At 40.0% G+C, this 14,946-nt stretch overlaps 1 protein-coding gene across 4 annotated transcripts in view; it reads right to left on the reverse strand.

Annotated features, from left to right (window-relative positions):
• tafa1b (TAFA chemokine like family member 1b) overlaps positions 1-14,946 on the reverse strand; it is a 130,823-nt gene that overhangs the window by 32,823 nt on the left and 83,054 nt on the right. For all 4 annotated transcript variants that reach the window (XM_080892748.1, XM_080892746.1, XM_080892747.1 and 1 more), the window contains one exon: positions 163-303. In XM_080892748.1, the coding sequence (XP_080748874.1) occupies positions 163-303 (141 nt within the window). The remainder of the gene's footprint in view (positions 1-162; positions 304-14,946) is intronic.

Here is a 14,946-nt window from a genome sequence, read left to right on the forward strand (position 1 = left end):
CCACACATGTAGGACACATGCTCTCTGTACTGTCTCTGGATGTCATTTATACTGGGAGAGCGCAGGTAGTAGTATATCTGCTAGAACAGGTATCAGACGGACAAGGACTGTCTCTCAGAGGAGCATTTATAGATAAGTTTAAAACACGTTAGATGTTCTCACCATCCACACAGGAGGGTTTGTTGCGTGTCGTTCCGGCCACTTTCCCCGGTAAACAGGAGCACTTGACTGTCTGAGAGCGCTCCTCGATACGATTCTTGTTACAGCATCGGTGGGCAGCAATCACCTCGCACGTACCACCCTCTGGAGAGAGATTGAAAAGACACCCTGTCAGTAAATGTGAGATGTTAATAAGAAACGTTTAACAGTAAACTATCTGAAGCAACCATGTAATAAGTGTCCTTAACTCACTGCAGTTTGAACTTGAAATCACAAACGAGCAACAACAACGCAGATAAAAGATGGACATCCTGTATAGGGAGCTGCAATACAATCACTGGGTACTTCTACCATAAGTATATGAAGCAAATTAGCCCTCAAGGCATCTCAATAACGCCATCTAATTGCCTCTTACTTGGTGCTGACTGTTCTCACTTCATACCAATCAGCACATGATTGACTCTGATGCCAATACAATAAGCAATAGTACACTAAAGCAATAACTCCAAAGTATAGGTGACATCAGTCGTGACAACTGCTGAACAATAGGTCCCAGTCTGACAAAGGGGTATGTCTGTGGAAAGCGAAGGTGATAAGCACATATAGCAATAGTAGGCCAAAATAACAATAGGGAGGGTGAGGGGGTGATGGAGCTGAGGGACATCCTAAAATGAGTGAGACAGACAGAAAGAGAAAGCTAGAGGACAAGGTGTGTCTGGATACCAGGGACTTGGCATACCGGTGAGTAATGAGAGAGCCACTGGAAGTGCCCCCTTCACACAATTATAAAGCGTGGGGCTAATGCAGCCAGCAGAGCTGCAGGAGAGAGGCCCTCTATCACTGCTCTCCCTTTTCCTTACGCCCCAGGAAAAACTCTTTATCTTCTTTTGACAGGCACCACAACAGACACCAGCGTCCAGCAATTAAACTGGAGCTCATCCCAGGACAAGGGGAGAGGAGAGGAGAGTTTAACTTATTCTCTCCAATATCCAGAATAGAACAGATAGAGTGCAGAAAGAGAGGGAGACAACCAAATGCCACGTTTAATCTTGTCTGTGCATTATTTTTGTGGCGATATGGCTTTTTAAAGAGGACATCCTGCTGTGCTCAGACGATGCACTTGCTTCTGCTGGCATGACAATCACCGGTGTGTGCGTGTCTCTGGCCGGGCTGGTTGTGCAAATGTTTGAAATGGCTCGGGTCATGAATTACAGAACTGAGTTCCCAGCAGCCTAGACAAGTTTGGCAACAGTTTTCTTCTCCCATTCCCATCAATGTCTGCCTCGGCCAGACCAAAGGCCGATGAGATCTGGATTAAAAGGCAAACATTTGCAATCCTGCTGGACCGCGCTGTCGTGCAGAATTAATGTCACTCTCTCCGTGCTTGTTGTCTTGATATTTCTAGGCAGGAGGAAGCAGAACACAGACTATAAAAGTGAGGAGAACAATCCCTCGAGTCTGCTAAAACCCCAATCCTCACAATGTGTTGCCTTGTTGAATATTTTAGCGAGAGTTTCCTGACCTGCGGACTTACTTTTAAGTCAAAGCAGATCGCTAGACAAGAGAGGATTTAATGTTGCATCATAGAATATTGAATTGGCCTGAATCCCCACACCAATAATACGATACATGATCTGCAGGTTAGCGCTACCAGACTTCCAATGGAAAACCTCTGACAAGGTACTACCAAAGTAAACCCTAACATATTTGCATCTGTTATTTGAATGTGATGAGAATGATCTTGATCTGTGTCGCTGGACTTAGTTGTTCAGTGGAAGTAGAGTTAAAATTCATTGTTTCTCCACTTTGTGATTCTGTTAGGTAAGAAAATGGACCACTTATCCCAAATGGTAATACAGTTTCATTTAATCATGGAAGGGTGTAACTCAACCCCCGCCCAAAAAAACCAAACCAATACAAAACAAACAAACAAACAAGGTGAGGTAATGTTAGGATTAACTCTGGGTTTTCAGTATCATGTAGCTGGTTTACTTTACATCGCCATGGTAACTTGTGCTCTGCTCCAGCACAGATTAGGGATTAACAGGTCCAAAATCCCAACCTAAGGACTAAACAGTTCTTTAGAAAACAACGGCATCATCATTCCCGGAAGATCAATCCTAGCAAGAAGGTCTAAAGGATCTACAGTTTTTGTCTTCCCTGATGAGGATCAGTAATAAATACAGATTATTAGCAGGAACTCTATTCCCTGTGCATGTGTGAAAGGTTTTTTTCATGTTGACTTAATGTATGATCCTAAAACAGAAGTATTTTTACTTTTCGTCCTTAATTTAAATTTGCACGTAGATCCTACCCTTGAATTCTGTTTTTATAGATTATTTAGTCTTTACTTTCTCTCAGGCTGTTCAACATCACTGCAGCTGAAAGAATAAGAACTAAATCTGTAGGCCTATTATGCAGAATGGAATAACAATTTTAATCTGTAAAATTCAATCTGATAACCACCTTTTTGTGTCTGCTTATCCCAACTGCCAAGTGAAGCCAAATGAAAGACATCCTGTTGATGTTGAACTTTGCTTTTGTACAAGTTACAGTTCAGCTTAGGAAGTCAGCAGCAGCAGAGATTAAGTCGCATAATGAGATCATGAAGGCAGCTTTTATACAAATGGAATGTATATATAGTTATAGAGTATTTAAAAGTAGAATGGGAGGGAGAGCCTTCAGTTTTCAGGCCCCTCTTCTGTGGAACCAGCTTCCCGTTTGGATTCGGGAGACAGACACTATCTCTACTTTTAAGATTAGGCTTAAAACTTTCCTTTTTGCTAAAGCATATAGTTAGGGCTGGACCAGGTGACCCTGAATGTCCTGAAAAGCACCTTGAGGCGACTGTTGTTGTGATTTGGCGCTATACAAATAAAATTGAATTGAATTGAATATGGTTACTATTTAGCTGACTAAACAGACAGAGTGCCAATGAACCAGCAATTCTGGTCATAGATTAAAAAAAAACAGCTGGACGTGAACTGTTGCAGAGTGCCAATCTAAATGTTGTAAGCTGTCTTTGTAGACTTTAAACTGTCATACCCATGCAAGTCAGCTATAAACATACATACTTGGTTTTGAATGACCAATGAGGAAGTGCTGTATGATCATATTTTTACATTTTGTCTTTGGGATTGTTTAGAAAAGTCCAGCCCTGGACAGATGTTGGAAAGAATCATCTTGACAGCTGTTTCACCATGAGGGGAGGATGCATTAGAAACTTTTGCCCAATTAATTAGTTGATGAATTTTGAAGATATGTTAACTCAGATAAAAATCTGAGCATTATCAATTGCTTGTAATAGAAATCCATAGTGTAGTATATAACAGGCTTTTGGCTCTCACAGTTGTTTTGCACCTTCAGTAAAATAAATTAAAAAGTAATTGTTGTCTGGAAGGACAGTGCATTACTTTGATTTTTTCTTAATGCGGTACATAAAATATAGTATGACTGACAAAATTACCAGCAATACAGCGAAGGCATTTGATTGACAAAGCAAAGCAAAACAAAAAGGAAAGCAGACAAAAACAAAATGAAAACAACTGATGTTGGTGGAATATGGCTGTGTGTTTTAGACCTGTGAAAGAACATAAGACATTTAGTGTTTTATGTTTACCATATTCATTTCTAAGAGAACAGACTGAACAAACATCCCTAACATGCACACAAGCATGTTTTGGTGCGATTCCCAGCAGCATGATCGCGATGAAGCATCTGGTATGTGGAGGAAAGAGCAGCTTCATTACTCTTCTGGGCCAGTCACTAGTGCCACTTAGACAACAAATGGCCATTTGGACAAGCCATATTGCCATTCAGGTAACTAAGAGCTCAGAGTGAGGTTAACGACCATCTATTATCGTCACATAAATTTGGTGGTTTGTGTCTCAATGCATATATTGTGTGGTATTTCATAACAGATTTATTCTGCTCACGTGCACAGTAGTAATCAGTGTGTGTTCTGGTGCAATGTGGGATCAGAACAGCTTAAGACTGTGGTTGTGATGGATGCAGTGCTTGGAGCCTGTCAGGCAACTAAAGGGGTTAAAACAAACTGCAAAGATGGAGTGGGTGACGGTGCACTCTAGCCTTTGGTGAAGGAAGGTGAAGGGTATCGATGGGACCATTGACCGGTCATTTTTCTCTCGGCAGCCTACAGTGACAGCAGTCGTTAAATGAGTGGATGAGGTGATTATGCTTAAGGAAATCAATGCTTCATTGTTTTCAGCTTAGCCCAATGGCCAATTAGGAGGTGTTAATGAAGGAAGGCTGTAAAAATTAGAGATATATATGAGAAGTAGGAATGAGAGTGCAAGATAAGAAGGCATAGATCATATCAGATATTTCCTCTGGTTATCAAAGTTTATGTTTGTGGAAACCACTCTGAACTTAACTATAAAATAACTTTTTACAGATATACAGTATGAATGCACCAAGTTAGTACATCAGATATTCTTTTCAGCGAGAAGCTATAGTTTAGACATTGACTCCTACTGTGTATTCTGTGTTATAAGTCATGAGCAGCCTTAATGCTTCTAAAATAACTAATGTCTTTAAGACTATATTGGAGTATGGTGTTTAGTGTTAATCAAGCCTAAACCTTTTCATTAGTCTGGTTTAACCTGAGTTTCTAATGCTTGTGTAATGTTACAGTGCCAGAAATAATCCACAAGTAAAAACCGGTCAAAACTGACTCCCTGTTTACTTTCTGCAGAAATGGACTGTGGGTTGCATCATCTGTCAAACAGCATAAAATTACTCCTGTCACAGATGAAGACCTCAAGCTTACTGCTGGAGGAAATAATTTTTACTATCTCATATCGTCTGTTATGAGATATTGTAATTATTTCCCTGATGGACGAATTAATAATTGGGGATTATAAGTTGTACTTTATTAGTTATATTTCATGTTCAATTTCAGAAGAGAAAAGACTTTAAGGATGGGTACTCTCTTCTAAAAACAGATGGTTTAGAGGGCGCATGGCTGTCTGATATAAGCCAAAAAAGACATATAAATCAATCACATTTTGTTATCTTAGGCTGAATGGTAATAAATTATTTAATGGTATAAATCTAGGTATTTTTCTACCAAGTAGAGTTTTTTTGTCCATTTTGGTGGGAACTCAAAGCCATATGTGAGATGCAACAATCTTTAAGACAGGGAAACATTAAAAAAGGAAAAACAAACTTTCCTCTAGGTTTGTGGACCATTCAGGTGCTGAGTTTGCAGCAGTGAAACGGTGTCTTCCCAAAGTCAGGATATCGATGCAAATCAGCCAAATCATATTTTTGTCTTTTCAGTGCTCCCTATTCTGTTCTTTATTCATATTCTTACTCTCTTCTTTCAAACTAAATACATGTCATTTTTAATTCAGGGCACAAAATATACTAAATGTTGTTTTCCACAGCAGCAACTGTAACATTAGCTAGTTGGGTCCATACAGGCAGCTTTCGTTTGGGGGTGTTTGTAACAGTCTGTTATGTGGCATGTACAACACAGGGTTACAAGCAGCTGAAAATGTCCACATGTCTAAGCTTTTTGAACAGGTGGTGTCGAAAATTGCACTCATCAGGTTTTTACATGAAAGGTTAATGCACTTATAAAGCCAAGTCTAGTTGTGGAGGGCGCAGAGGTGTGGACCCAAAGGCAGGACGCTGGAGGCAGGATCAAATTGACTCATAGCTCACGCTAAAAACTGTCACAGTAAAACAGAAAATGAACAAATAATAACTGACACAAGTAGACATGAAAGATGAAAATAAATATTCACAATGAAAGAATGTGCAATGGAAAGGCAAAGTGAAACGCAGAGGGAACTAAATATTAATTTTGAACGGGATAAAACAAAAACAGAAACTAAAACTCAAATATGACAAGAAACAGAGACAATAGGAACAAGAATTCATTATCATTCAATTAGCAAGTCTTCTTTTCCATCCACCCTGTGTGTGCCTGACAGAGGTGGAAAAGATTACACTAAAAAAATGGCACCTAACACAGACAACATTTACCTTACTATAATGATCGCAGCGTATGGATGTGTATATATCTGGTGGGCCAGTATGAATGAAACTGAGCAAACATCATCACACATACAGCCATTATTAACATCTATGTTTTTAAAAAGTATTTAAATATGACAGAAACATAGCTTAACAGATGGCAATTCATTCTTTCATTCATTCAATGTTTTCATTCATGGCCTATGTCAGGGTCACGGGGGGGGGGCTGGAGCCTATCCCAGCTACCAAAGGGCAAGAGGCCGGATCCACCCTGGAGGGGTTTGTCATGGTCCCCGCACCTCGCCAGCTGACATCAGTCAGACGCCTTGTTTGTTTATTCTCCCTCTCTCGCCTCTGCTATCTCTTTCTCTCTCGCTCTCTCCCGCTCTCTCTTTCTCCTGCCGGGGCGGAGCTCAGTGTGGGCTCCCGCCCCTGGCCCACGCACCTGGGGATGATCAGCACTGCTGCTGATTATGAATTAGAGGGCTACTTAAGATGACGGACCTGCTCTACTCGCTGCTGGATTGTTGAGCCATCAGCGTCAGGCGTCCTGCAATCTGCAAAGTTTAAGTCGTGAGGACGCCTGAACCTGGAGACTAACTGTTTATCTGTATGTGTGTAGATTCCCCCCTGGACCCGTTCTCTGTGCACTGTGACTGAGCGTGAGCCAGAGTGGTGGTGGAGAGCAGAGGAGCTGTTTGCGTTTAAGGAAGCCGTGTGGAAATCTTCCCTCCCTGAACTTCTGCCCCTTTCACTCCCGGACCCTGGAACCCTGGCCCCCTTTCCCCAAACACCCTTTGTATATATATTTCACTGTGAAGAGTACTGTAAATAAATTCACTCTTGTTTGAAGGAGCTTGTGGTCTGCGCCTGAGTCTGCTTCACTAGCCTTGACAGGGTTGGCACTCCGACACAGGGCTAACACACAAAGACAGACAACCATGCACACTCACAGCTACAGGCAATCTGGAATCACCAATTAACCTAACCCCACTAATTACATGGCTTTGGACTGTGTGACTGTTTATTTAAAATATAAATGAATTACTATGAACGCGACAGTTTGAGGTTAAATGAGGAGTGAATTTAGATCGACAGCCAGGATGTGAATCTGGTAGGGTACAATGTGTATTACAGCTGGGACCTTAGATTACTGACCACAGAGATCAATAGATCTAGAGTACTATGCCTCTTAAATGTCTCTTTTATAATTACAGGCATGTGTTTTTTGGAGATTATCACTGGAAACACCAACATTAAAGTATGACATGTAAACATGAAACCCCAGATTTACAGATCACAGCAGGGTTGTGTTTTGTTTTTTGTTTTTTTCTCTAAATGAACAGATTTCTATGTAGCTTACAAGCTAGACAATAAATATATATCTGTATATCTCACTATTATTTATATATATATATATATATATATATATATATATATATATATATATATATATATATATATATATATATATATATTTGTTGAGTGTTTATAAGCAACAAAAGCACTAAAGGCTGTCAACAAAATTTAACACACTGTACTTTATGGCATTGTTGACGTAATCGGTGAAGAACATTTGAAGTGCTTTCATTTATGGATGGTATGTGTTTCTGCTGTTCTTTACAAATAACATGGTTTTGTTGCACACTATCTGACCTTTAAAAGTGTGAACAATTTTAAAGTAATTAAACTATTTTCATTTTATTAACCATATTTTTTGGCAGTGTGGACCTCTATCGCGTTTCCCTGTGCCAGGTCAGACGTCGAGTGAGATGCGAGACACGAGTTGCATGTAAACAAGGGCTTTAAGAAAGAAATGTAGTGCAGTATCAAACTATGTGACCATAAATGTATTGAAAATATACTGATATAGTTTAAAAACATCTGTCCAATACCAAGGCTTAAAAAGGAGCCGAAATTTTGGCTGCTTTAAACCCATAGAGTAGATAGATGGATCACTGTCTTGCTGTGCATATTCTCAAGGTCACAGCAGCATGACAGCTTATTTTGCAACACCTAAAGGCTTCAAGTTCACAGGAAGTGACAGCTGCTTTCTATATTCAGAGTGACAAAGAAAGCTGGCAACTGACAGCCTTTTGATCACACTGAATTAGAAATTTTTTGACAGAAAAATTAAGGTACTTGTAACAATGTCAGCACCAGATGGAAAAAAAACCCCTCTTTACACTACACCTTTGCTCAGCTGCAGTTCGACAACTGTAATCTATGCAGCGGCAAAGAGCAGTAATCACTGGCTCACCATCAGCAAAGCATTTCTGTCACCTCCTCTTTCTCAAGCTCTCTTGATCTCTCTCTTGCACTGCTTTTCTTGCTGCTACAGTTATTAAGTAATAACATATGGCCCAGTGAAGGGACACAGCAGTCCCTTAAGCTTCTCAAGGACTCATCATAACAACTTAATCAGCGCACACTTGCTGCTTCAGCTTGCGTGCCAGAGCCCCTATTTTGTTTTGTCAGGCAGGTGTTGCATCAACCACAATTTTCTTGCAGTTCTTTCATTTTCCTTAGCTTGTTGTTGTTGTTGCTCACTGGTGCTTCTGGGTAACTGACAGCTATCCACAGTCTCAGAACTTTTAATTGTCAATTTACATCTCAGGTGGCAAAAGGAATTATGGTTCCCTTTGTCAGTAAATAAATGTAGATGCATGTAGAGCTAAAATGTAAATTTGAGACCCAGTTTGCATTTATGAAGCAGAGTGAGAGCAGCATTTTAAATTAGCGCTGAAAATGATGCACATTTGGAGGACAAATTGAGACTCTTGCAGTCGCCTTATTTTTTTCCTCACAAGTGAACAAAGTTACCTTGTACTGTGAGCCAGAGAAGTCAATTCAAACCCTCACAAAGTTTTATCAAGCAGCAGATTGTTTGACAAGTTAGTGTCTGTCAACTTTTCTTTCAGTCAAATCATGCATAATGGAAAATGACCTCCTTTTAAAAAACAAAAAAACAAAAGCTTCTGATGCGCCGTTTTCAATCAGATGCATTTCATTAGATTTAAAAGTTCAAAGTATGCTTTGTCATGATTAGTTTTATGTTCTTTGGGAAATAAAAAAAAAAGTGAGTATATTAATGACTTGTTTGAAGAAACAATGGCATCAAAGTGGCTGTGGGCCAGCTGTCCCTCTGATTATATGTTTAATGACGCTCATCAGAATTTCTTTTCGTTGCTTAAACATCAAGTTTAGTGGACTTAGGGTAACGTTTAAACACACCTTATGGAACATGTAAGTGATATGATAGGTGGTCTTTCATGGCCTTCACAATCACAGCTGGTTCCTCACCAGTATGTTGATGTTTGTGCTGATAGGAGCACTGGGAATGGTTTATACTGTAGCTGCACAGCCTTACATCCAAGGGGAGAGCAGCTACATTTAAATTAGAAATGTCTTTTACTTTTTATAATCCCAGTCATGGAACCATTTGAATGCACCTCATACTTCCATGCCTGAGCCCTAGTTACTTTCTTAGAAAACCAATAAGACTTTTACCAATGAATAATAAAAGTTGCCTCAAGAAGACAGGCTTCGAGATGTTGGAGCAGTTGAAGTATTTCCAGCTTTGGAACCTTTTATGAAGAAAAATTATAAGAAATTAATCTGAGGCATTGTTGACCATTGTTTTTCCAGTCTAAAACCATTTTGACCTACGTGTCACTGATGCATCAGGAGCTGGAGTGCATTCACCATTTATCAAGTGCCCATCAGCCCCTATTGCAGTGATCCGTATAGTTTGTCTGACCTCAGCCAGTCTGAAGGCTTTTGGCTGGTTTTCACTGACCCGTCTGTGGCCTGGATTTCACTTTCCTCCTGAGGCAGCATAACCCACAGTAATGGGAGAAGACAAACAAGTGGGCATTGCAGCTATAGTCTCGCCTGGAGCTACCACAAACGTGAGGGACAGAGGGGTAGCAAACAGGGGGGTGGGGTGCTCTAGAGCTCAAGCTGACTGACAGAACCACTGACCCAGTTATACTGGAGTCACATGAATGAATGCTGTTTTTTCCCCTCTGCTGGTATGGCTTACTCCTAAGTCTAGCTATGCCCTCACAGAATACTGAATACCACTCCACCACAGGTTGAATTTACAGAAACTGTATATGGATGGAGTTTGATAAATGAGTAGAAACCTAAGGAAAAAATAGAAATAAACATATCTAATGCACTCTGCTTTAACAGACAGACATTCTTCATGCATGAGTGCACCGAAATAGGCTCCAGTTTACTGAATAGGAAAAGTATATTGCAGTAATTGCACCATTGGTGGTAATAGTCTTGACATCTTTAACAGGTAATTCCATTAGTATAAATACGAGATGCAAGGTGCATGCTGGCCACGGCACAGGTCGATTCTTAATCACTTGTATGGGTTTCCTCTCGTGGGCCTGTATGACTCCAATGCTCACATCTTTATGGTTATTAAAGTTAACGATTGCTGCGTGCCTCATTTACCAAGGCTCTATCAATACCAGTTCAGCACCATGAAATTACCCCACTCCGGAGGGAGCAGCATGACAAACCGGATTAAGAAGGGCTCTGTAATACCCTGGCATATATAACTCTCCGTGTCATGGACCGCCGCAAGAAGACCCACTGCGAAACCCCAGCGAAGGGGGAGGGGGATGGGTACTACAGGGATGGATGACAACCGTTATAGCCTAAATGTCAATTCAAGATTTTATTACCCACATAGTTGTTGAGAAATGCAATGAAAACTAATAGCTGGTAGTTAAAAAAAGAAAAGGCAAAAAAAATAAACTAAAATCTCAGAAGGAAACACATTAAAAGTTGTGAAAAGTTACCTCACAGATTGATGAAAAAGGGGGGAAAGTGATTATGGTAAATATATGCAGAATGTAGCCTACTTCTGGTCTTTCAGGTGTATGCATATCTTTGGCGGATACTCTCTTACACGGTACTCATATTTTGCAAGGGCAGAGATGGTTGGCATTTCTTCACTTATACCTTGCTTATCTTATTTCCATGACAGGAGGGTGAAGCCAGAAATAGTACAGAGCTGTGCCAGAAACGCTATTGCACAAAATTTACTGTGTTTACATGCCTGTGAAAAAATGCATTGGATCAAGTCAGCAAACCTTGCTTTATCACATTGTGTTTCTCAGTTTATTCCTCTCGTCAGTTGTGTCCCTTGCATGTGTCTAACCCTATGTCATTACAAGTCAACACGACTGCTGAGTCTAGGCCCGCAGGTGTAGCTGTACCTCTCTGTCTTTTACTGCACCCAGCAGTACAGTTAGCGGTGCCTGACCTCCATTCAGTGTCCATATGACACAGGTCACTGCTCACTCTAAATGAGAGTCGGATGGTGAAATGAGCAACTAAATTGTCCATTCAAAATCACAAAACTGCCTTTTTGAACAGCACCATTGAGTAGCCTTCAAAAAGCGGCATTACCCAGACAAAACAATTGGATGCCATGATCCCTGCAGAATGGCCTGAAAGCAGACCATAAGTTTCAGTTCACCTCTTCCAAAAAAGGAAAAAGAAAACTGCTGAAAGTAAAGTTGCAAAACTCGATGGGATTGTTTTATAGAACACAGGGTGCACCAAGAGGTCTATTTTGAATCCTGCGTGATACACAATGAGCAGTGGAGGAGTTGTGATGCAAGGAAGCCGGTAGCTGGCCGAACCAGCAATCAACGCCATATCCGGATTTCTGCATGAGGACCTTGAATGTCATCCTGGGTTCAGTTATGGTCTGCTTGAATTACACATAATGCATTATCTAATCTGCATAATGCATCAGCAGGCACTTAACATCAAATTATGGATGCATGCAAAAATTCCCAGAGTAGTGTATGCAGAAAAATGGCACTTTGCTGTGCAAATAATCTGCCCACTTTTCATGAAGCTGAGCAATATGGGCTTTGTATGATTTTGCACAAGTCCACCTTCTTACCGGCATGCTTGCACCATCAACTCCATGTATTTCATTCATTTGAATCTATGAACAACTGCTAGCTGCTCTTTCACATGTTCTACAAGCCAGGCTTGTGTTTGCTATTGAGCTCCAGCACCATTGCCTGACAAGTAATTTAGCCCATTATACCCATTATTAAATAAATATTGCCTTTTTTTAATGATACATTGGTAAGGTGATAATTGTACAGCAGAACACTGATCATTTTTACACAGACCAATTTCCATGTGACAATCAGCCTTAGAGCAAAAGAGGAAAAAAAATCAATGTGCTAACTTCTCTTCTGAATGACAGTGCAGAGTAACGATGTCAGAATTGGCATTTAGCTGCTGACCTTGATCATGGTGGCAGCAAGGACAAGAGAGTGTGTGGACTATGAAAAACACAGGAGCATGAAGCTGTCACTAAGAGCTACAATTCACCATTGGGTTTTTCTTTCTTTCTTTTTCTTTTTTCTAAGTTACTACGGTAACAGCGTTTTTTTTCCATACCTGCTTGTAGATGACAGACCATAAACTCACACTAATTTTACTGCTGACAGTTTTCTGAATAAATAACTGTAGGTGTTACTTTTTATTTTACTTTTTCATACTGAGGTGAAAATTTGATAAATTAAAAACGAAATATCTGATATTTATATCATCAGATCATATTTTTGGTTATATTGTATTGGTATGGTCAGGATTACAGAGCAATTGTGTTTACGCCAATATTTTATTATCATTGTTTTTTTTCCTCATTGTTTTATCAGTTTTTAACATTTTGACTTGTCTGTCAACAACAGATATCTGGCCATCCTATTAAGTTTGTGTGTCCAACGAAGAGTAATTATGTAAATGTCTTGTAGCAAAAACACTGCCTGTCTGATAATGTGGAAAACATTTCCCAGCTTTTCTCCCTGCATTCGAGCATGGCTATTTAGTAAAAGCAAAAGTCAGCTTTTACCTTGTGAAAAGTTACATCATGTTACATCATGTGACATGTTATCATCGTTATTAGTATTATTATTTTTCAGCAGAACACATATTTCCAGTAGACGGAGTATCATAAAGAAAATGCTTTCTCCTTACATTCACCACTGTAGTGATTACAGTAATTGTAGCCACTGTGGGGAAATTGTACAATGAAAGGAGTCCCCACTGTTAATACTCATCATCCTTTATGATTTTCCTTTCTACTGTAGATGCTAATTATCCTTCTTACAAAAGCTTAGCGCAAAAGTCAGAGACAGGTTTTCAGTCCTATCACTGGAGCAAAATAGAGACTACTGAAAGTACAGCACGGTACACACTGTACAACAGATTAACTGTGGGCCAAACAGAAATCGGACAATGATGATCTATTTTTCTGTAACAGAGCACTGAAATGGGTTTTCAACCCATTTCTCTACCTGTGGGGAAAAAAAATTCAAAGCTATGACGAATGACGATAAGTGAGCTGAGAGATTGGGGGGGGCGGCGCGAGGGCGAGGTTACGAATTAGCAGAGAAGGGCAGCGCGGTTGTTTGCAGGCTCTGAAATCGGCACAATATGAGAAGTGGAACACAATTTGGTGTCAGATTACTCACAGCGATATCCATCAAAACACACAATTCAGTCACTCAGCATCGTTACTGTTTGCTTGATAAGCTTTTAAGCGGGAGATAACATCTTGATGTGGTAACGCAAGTGGGAGAGCTGCTTCGGTATCATCCATTTCTATTGTTGACGCCACAACGCAGAAAATAAGTCATGTAGCAGAGCAATAAGTGAGATGATTTGTTGCCCAAAAATGATGGGCTGAGGCTTACTCTGCTTCCCTGCAGAAACTTTCCCAACTATTGACATCTTTTTGAATCAATGCTTTGCTACTTTTGAGTATTTTCATATGAATACTGTGTTTTATGCATGTGCAGAGATAATCTTGCAATTAAAGGTTTTTAGTTTCTCGTGGAAACTGACTGAATTGGCTTGCTGAATGAAGCCGGTGTAATGCAAACTCTCTAACTTTTGCGCTTCCCTATTGGAGTGAGAGTGGGTACTTCATCTCCCAAAGCAGTCCTCTACAAGAATCATGCATGGATTGAAACATGCTTTGATTCACTGACAGAAAATATTCCCTGTCTACGAGATTAAATATCAGCTGTAATGAATGACACAGCCTCTTGTAGCCATTAATTATAGAGATTAGAATCATGACTTGTTTTGAACTCGTGGCTACATTCGATTCTCAAGGTCATTCTCACTGACTAGGAGTCTTTGTGCAAAGAAACAGACAGACTAGATAAAAGCTTAGAAAACAGTTTTTCATGCTTTTTGTATTCTTGTTGCCCCCAAATTTGAATAATATGTTGGTACTGTGGCAAAAGACCAAACGGTTTTGGAATGATTGCATGAACATTAACACAGTGTTCACATACTGGGTGTGTGTATTTGAGCTTTTTACAGCACTGTAACTGTGAAAACCTTATGTAGTGATAAAATGAAAATCTGAATCTCCTCATCAGTCTTGCTTCTACATACCTGTAAATTTGATCTGTGCCACCGGGGTGGACTGTGAAATCATGTGGCTGCACATCAAATTGAGACTGAACTTAGTGTGCATACTAATGGCAGTGCATGCACTGAGCTCTGTGATGGAGTGAGAGAGGGAAGGAGAGGGAGAGAGCAAAAGCAGCTGCCAGAGAAAATCTCTCTTCAAAGAAAAAAATAAATATATTGGAAAAACGAAATCACGTTGACATTTAGTTAATATTTCATCCACGGGATAAAAAAAAGGTTAAATACAATTTTCAGGTACATAACTACTTCTCCAAACTGGAATCTGCCTTTCACCGGACAACTTAT

This window comes from Rhamphochromis sp. 'chilingali' (assembly GCF_963969265.1).
Source record: "Rhamphochromis sp. 'chilingali' genome assembly, chromosome: 9".
NCBI lineage: Eukaryota > Metazoa > Chordata > Actinopteri > Cichliformes > Cichlidae > Rhamphochromis > Rhamphochromis sp. 'chilingali'.